This window comes from Pristiophorus japonicus, chromosome 21, assembly GCF_044704955.1.
Source record: "Pristiophorus japonicus isolate sPriJap1 chromosome 21, sPriJap1.hap1, whole genome shotgun sequence".
NCBI lineage: Eukaryota > Metazoa > Chordata > Chondrichthyes > Pristiophoridae > Pristiophorus > Pristiophorus japonicus.
In genome coordinates, this window is record NC_091997.1 from 17,400,462 (window position 1) to 17,407,037 (window position 6,576).

At 41.1% G+C, this 6,576-nt stretch overlaps 1 protein-coding gene across 1 annotated transcript; it reads right to left on the minus strand.

Annotated features, from left to right (window-relative positions):
• Positions 1-1,076: 1,076 nt before the first annotated feature.
• On the minus strand, positions 1,077-5,760 carry dlx4b (distal-less homeobox 4b). The gene is made up of 3 exons (XM_070864025.1): positions 5,460-5,760; positions 4,597-4,790; positions 1,077-1,328 (listed from the first exon to the last, which is right to left on the minus strand). The coding sequence occupies exons 1-3, from the start codon at positions 5,758-5,760 to the stop codon at positions 1,077-1,079; spliced, it is 747 nt and encodes a 248-aa protein (XP_070720126.1).
• Positions 5,761-6,576: the final 816 nt, after the last annotated feature.

The following is a 6,576-nucleotide window of genomic DNA, read 5'->3' on the forward strand; positions in this document are numbered from 1 at the left end:
CAATCTCTCGCATTTAAACATGGCAGACGTGCCTGGATGAAACTACGATGCAGAATAATAATACAAATTGCATGCGCTGTTGGAAATTTTAATAGACCTATATTGAAATGTGAATTTTAAAAGTTTCCTTCAACTGAACCCCAAAACAGTTCAATTATATACAGGACAAACATGAAAGTGCTGGCAATCTGATTTTTTTAAAGCAGAAAACGCTGGAAAAACGCAGCATTTCCATTATCATCTGTAAAAAGAGAGGTTAATGTTTGAGGTATTGACTTTTGTTTTCAGAACTTCTAGGAATTTCTGATCAAGGATCAAAGCCCGACACGTTGGTCTGTCTTTCTTCCTCTTTACAGACGCTGGGGGAAAGCCGCTGAGTATTTCCAGCTCTTTCAGTTCTGTTCCAACTATATACAGCTTGGCGGCTGGAGGTGTTTGACTTTATCACATTCACTTCACACTGACACAGATTGCTGATTTAAAACAAAGCCCTGAATGTTCCAGTCAGATACTCCTCAACTAAAACAGGTGTTTACAGCTCCGTCTGGCTGAAGTTATATACGGTAAATTACACGTTAATGCTTCAATCTGGAATTACGATAATTAAATAAAAATACACAAAGAAAGCTGATATGGCACTTGCCCTGAGAAGGGATTGGGGCGGCATATCAGGGAACACTTTGAAATACAGCCTATGCATTTTACCTAACGAAGAAGGATCTGCATCCTGGAGCAATAATGCGTTTTTCATTTGTTAAAACAACATTAAAAATGAGCTTAATAGAATAGCTATAAAATCAGTCTTTTTTTTTGCAATTCACAACGTAGATTATAGATGCATCAAACTTCTCCAATAGAATTCCAAACATCATACAAAGCTCATTAGAGGAGTCTGACTCTATATATCCATTGTATTTCTAGAACAAACCTGTTTAGATATGACTGAAAGAACATAGTCATTATTATCTCTAACCAGTCGTCTTTTCTCGTCCATAAGACGACTTCAAATCATGTGGACTGATTTTTTTTGTTTTACAAGATAAAAAGTTTGTGGGGTAGATTGTACTCCTGGCCAATCACATCATCTGGGGTCTTGGCATGTTGTCCTGGTGGGGCGGTGGGTACCACGACCCAAAACTGTTAATGTAGCTGTTCGGTGGCATAGTGGCGCCCTTATTTGCCATGGTAACGTCCCAGACTGGTGGGATATTGGGCGAACATGGCGACAAAGCAGCGGAGGTGGGCAGGTGGTCGCCTTCTTGCACGCTGGAGCCGTGTTTCATCAGCTTCTTGTACTTGGAGCGCTTGTTCTGAAACCAGATTTTCACCTGAAGTAAAATAATAACAAACGCATCACATTTGCTGCACCGTTAGGATGAAACGCCACACTCGAATAATTGGCGCACACAGTTTTATAGCAAGAGAGTCCACTGTTTTTTTTAACGGATTATCAAAGTGTTTACATTCACAAGTGATCCAGCCAAAACGCCGCCCGTTTTAGATTTCAATATATTTGAAATCATTTTTGTAAAAGCAAACTGCATTCACATTTGTTCGTGTTTATGAAGCACTGATGTGTAATATAGAAGGGGCTTGAAGCTGCCGCAGCCCTTTGCCAATGATCTTGTCAAACCAGTGATGCCTTAACATTCAGGCTGGTCTGAAAAAGAAGGCCGTCAGTAAATAATTACTGCAATCACAGTGAGAAGCTTCGAAAAGAAAATGAGTGGGATGAATAAAGGAATGGGATAATGCCGTTTTAAAAAGGTTTCAATATGGACATGTAAAAAACACAAGGAGAGGACAGCTAAGAGATAGGCGGTTTGACCGCCAGCTGTAAGCCGGGATCTGATGCCACAGTCTACATGAGGAAACGACAAGGAGTTGGGTATAAAATGGTGCACGCTCAACCGATCAGTAGTAGCGAAACGCTATAAACTGGCGCAATAGGTCATCTGCTTAGTGATTCTGATTGAATTATAGATTCACATTAAAATGCGAGAGTCTATAGTTTCACAGAGAAGATGACTACAGATTGCGTTGGTTCCGGATTAAAGATAGCCAGGTTTATCCTGAAATGCAAGTTACCACTTGAGCCACAGAGACCAGTGGCATTTTAGATGTTTGGCTAATGGCGATTCATCCTGCAATCAAAACCGAAAACAGTTCCCCGTGTCCTTTTTTAATAATGAGAAGCTGTCTAATGATTTGACAATGTAAGTCTTGGGACAACTCATCTGGTTAGTTTTATATTTAGATTGCGAAACCCAACGCTAAGATGGATTAGTGCCTGTTTCATTTCTTTCCCGGCCAAATACTTTACGCGAAAAGACAGATACGAACAGAGCCATGCAGCACCCTCAGCCTTAAATCAGCATTACAAATTGGGAAAATGTCACCCAATATTTGCCAGCAGTATGGTTATAATTTAATTTACACTGATCCGTTGAGCATGCCCTTTGTTTCTGTAAGGAGTCTGTACTTTCATGTACACTGAATTCTGAAGCAAACTTTTAAAACAGCCTCTCTTTAAAAAAAAGTGTCCTGTCCTAGGGCGTGTTTGCATGTCTGCAAACAGTTATTATTTTTAGCATATTAACTTCAACGTGCTTCTATGGGGAAATACTTGGTGGTTATGTAGCGAACATTTGCAGGTCACACACAAAGCCAATGTCAAAGTCGTATTCGCTAGCATATTATGGCTGTGGCAGTTGCTCTCTCAAAGTTTACCAGGGCGAATTATTGGCAATACAACAAATACATTCCAGCATAACAAGACCAATTCCAACAGTTGCTAAGAATTTGAAAGAGTAGTGTTTAGTTTTTTTTAGAATATGCAAGCAAAGTATTGTTTGGAATAAAGTTTTACATAGGCATTTTACAGCCCGCGGAATTTGTTGCAAGGTTTTGTTTGCGAATCTTTAAGACATGCAACAAAATGCTCTCACTAGTTTCATCTCATATCTACGGGCTTATGTTCGGCAGCTGTAACTAGGATAAATATTTATATAATCACAACAAAAATCATTCGTTTGACAGGAAGGCGCAACGCTAATTACCACAATCAATTCTAAATGTGTTATATTCCGAATTAAGAGGCTATCTCTGTGAGATATATTCATATATATTGGAGATTCCCATTTCCATACACATGTAATCTGGTTCTTTTCTTTAGTAACAGATTTTCTGGATATCTGTTAATGTCTGTACAAACTTGAAATCCTACAATGGTCAAGTCATGCGAAAGACATTTTTAATGTGCGATTTACAGGAATACTGCTCAACTGAAAGCGTCAGGAATAAACAAAACAGCAGAATGCCTAAAGGAAAGCACAACTGGCTTGAGCTATGCGGCATGTAAATTGTTAATGGGAAGAACGTTATATTTTCAGTTTTCTAGGAATATTGGAGATTTTTATAAACATTTAAAAAATGTTTCAATAGCAAGAAAGGGAAATGGATAAACTTATGAAAACGTGGCCGTTCAAATAATTTGAATTACATATTGATAGCTTACTGTATTTTTACAAGAATGAAGGGTGCATGATAACAATGGACTGGTGCACTGTGCGGTGTTGAACAGTGTAATGATTTCAACTGTGTGGAGCAGCCGGTGTGCCGTCTACCTATGCACTATAGTACGGATTTGTTCCATGCTCCACATTATCAGGAGTTGTGAAATATAATAGATGGGGACTATTGGAAGGGGATTATCTTTTCATTGCTAGCGGCCATTTTGGATGAGGTAAATTTGTCATTAAAAAAACTTCCACTTCCCTGTGCAAATGGCAGTTGAAGAAAATGACAATAGTCATGGGTTCCATACGTAGGAATTGAAAAGGCGCTGTTCCATTCTGATCTTCAAATCATAATACATACTATTGAGTTTCCTGGAGAATGGTTGTTAAGCTGTACCAGTTTTTTATTTAATAGTTACCTTTTACAAAAATGGATGATGCGTAAACGATTACCAATTTATTTTGTTCCCGAATTCTTGTAATTTAACGGATTAATTAACGGGCCTCTGCATCTCATACAAATTTGCAACGCGCACCCTCCAGCAGATTAACTCGAAACATCCCACAAGAAAACTTCTAAAAGTGGCGTTACACTGAAGTCCTGTAATTATCCTCTGCCATTTTATTGAGCAGTGGTACGATGCTTCGGTACAAACACACTCTGCTTGCATCTTTACAGCACACGCTGTCATTAAAAAAAACCCTGAGAGGGGACATAAACATTCCAGTCGAATGCAGAATTATAATTACAGCTTTAAGTGCGGTGGGATCTCCACTGAACTCTACAAGAATTCGAAGTGTGTAACGTTTATTGCTGGAATTTTTTTTCTGAATCTAGTCCATCGCTAATACTTTGAGGTGTGCAAATTCCGTGCTTTTCACAAAAGCACCGAGACCTGCTACGGTGTCGAATTTTGAGTTTGAGAACTGACCGGTACGGTTAAATTTACACACTTTTTACAAACCCCAAGAACGGCATGTGTGAGTTTGCTTCCAGGAACAAAGAGGTTACATTTTTTTTTAAGTGGACTCTCTCAAGCTCTTAAGAGGGAAGAATCGGTTGCGGCCAACTCCTTACCTGTGTCTGAGTAAGTCCGAGCGACGCTGCCAGTTCTGCTCTCTCGGGCAGTGCCAAATACTGTGTCTGCTGGAAACGGTGATTCAGGGCTTGCAACTGCAGACTCGAGTAGATGGTCCTCGGCTTTCGGATCTTTTTCCCTTTCCCGTTCAATCGGATTTCTCCATTTTCGATTACAGTCGATTTCTCGTGTTCTTGGGAGGGAAATTGGAAACATTGCATTTTAGGTACACCACATTTTAAAATGACGATCCTACATAAAAAAAAATATTCGCTGCGATCCCAGTAATGACTTGAACGCAATTATTATTCCCGGAGAGAGAGTAACCTTTTAACCGAAGTTAAGTACGGGATACTTTGCAATAACTGGATTATAATACTCAATGCCTGCACTCCGATGCGGTCTTACTGCAAAAAAAATTACATACAATGGATCGAATTTTAATATTTTCCAAGTCGCTAACATTTCCCCCGCTAGCTCAATGTAACACTCCACTTATGTAATCGGTCAGGTCGTTTAATTTCCCCAGCAAAGTGGATCACTCGCAAACAATAGATTATTTCGCCGTAGCGCCACTCAATGATTGCGGCCTTTTGGCAGGAGACGGAATACTGTACAAGCTCATGATTTTCCAGCATTAGATTTTCCTAATTACGCTCGTCTATTTAAAGCACGTAATTAAAATACTTTTTTTAATGAATATATAAATAATGTCATGAGCCAGGCCTCTGCAATCTCGGCACCGCGCTCTGCATAAAGGCTTTCGACTCTCGTTGCAGAACGACGAGAAAAGCCTGCTCCGTGCGTGTATGTAACGCGATCGATTTGACAGCGTGAGCCGCTGTCCGAGCCGTCCCCTTACCTGTGTCCTCTAACCTGGTGTGACCCAAAGTGCTGCTGTTCTGGTAGGGCATGTACGGATTAGGTGCGTGATTGCTAACTGGACTCGGGTACGGGTAACCCAGCGATCTGCCATAGGAAGAGGCGCCCGAGTAGGAACCATCGTGCTGAGAGTGTCCGCTGGAGTGCAAGCCGTGCACCGGGTAGTGTCCATGGGACATGCCAGGGGATGACTGCTGCGCCGGGTGTCCAAACTCTAGAAAGGCCGACTTGGATGAGTCTGGTGCTAACAGACCGTCAGCCATCGCGGTCATAGTCATCATTAACGAGGAAGTGCACGGGACTGACTAGGAATTACCAGCGTGCAGGAAATTGACATGGAATTGACGCGCAACATGAAACTGACACAGAGGCCGATCGCCAACCAAATCCAACTGCCTGCTCCTCAATTTCCCCCAAGTCGAGGCGAATTTCCCACTTGTACGCGGAGTCAAAAAAAAAGGGGGTTAAGTTGAGAGAATTCCCCGTGAAATTCAGGAAAACTTCTGGATTTGCATGGCTGCTTCATGCATATGGATCCGATATGCAAACGTATCCAATTGGCTGGCTGCTGCCGTGTGATTGGACGGAGGGCGTACTACATCACTTACCCGGCGGCGATCCTAATTAACTTTAATTAGACTCAGTTAATGAAAGCTGCATTTCCATCAGCGAACAGCCCATCCGAAATAATCAGCAGACAATTTCATAAACACGTTATAACATGCTATGAAATTGTTTTATGCGTACAGCGATGGCGTGCCCTGCAAAACTGGTAAACAAACACTAAAATGAATCCGCGAACTTCTCCTCTGAGGACTGGAGCAATCACCAGAACGTAGCTTAGTAACCGCAAGTCGACGTTTCGGGTTTTTTTTGGAAAAAGGAGGAAAAGGGGGAGTAAACGCGTTAAAAAAACAAGTATAAAAGGAAAATTGAGTGGCCGCTTTAGCGATCTGAACGTTTGTGTTGAAATACTGTGCTGGTTTGGTCTGCTAAACCAAAAGACAAAAGATAAAAAAAGGATTTTAAAATGGCCACGAAGCAAACTGTACCCCACAAGTTATATAAGACTAATTCGAACACGGAGCTGTAAGTGG

Coding starts and splice junctions, on each gene's coding strand:
- dlx4b (XM_070864025.1), bottom strand. CDS start 5,760: ATGATGACTATGACCGCGATGGCTGACGGTCTGTTAGCACCAGACTCA. Junction 4,791..5,459: donor CACCAGGTTAGAGGACACAG/GTAAGGGGACGG, acceptor TTCCCTCCCAAG/AACACGAGAAATCGACTGTA. Junction 1,329..4,596: donor TCGGACTTACTCAGACACAG/GTAAGGAGTTGG, acceptor ATTTTACTTCAG/GTGAAAATCTGGTTTCAGAA.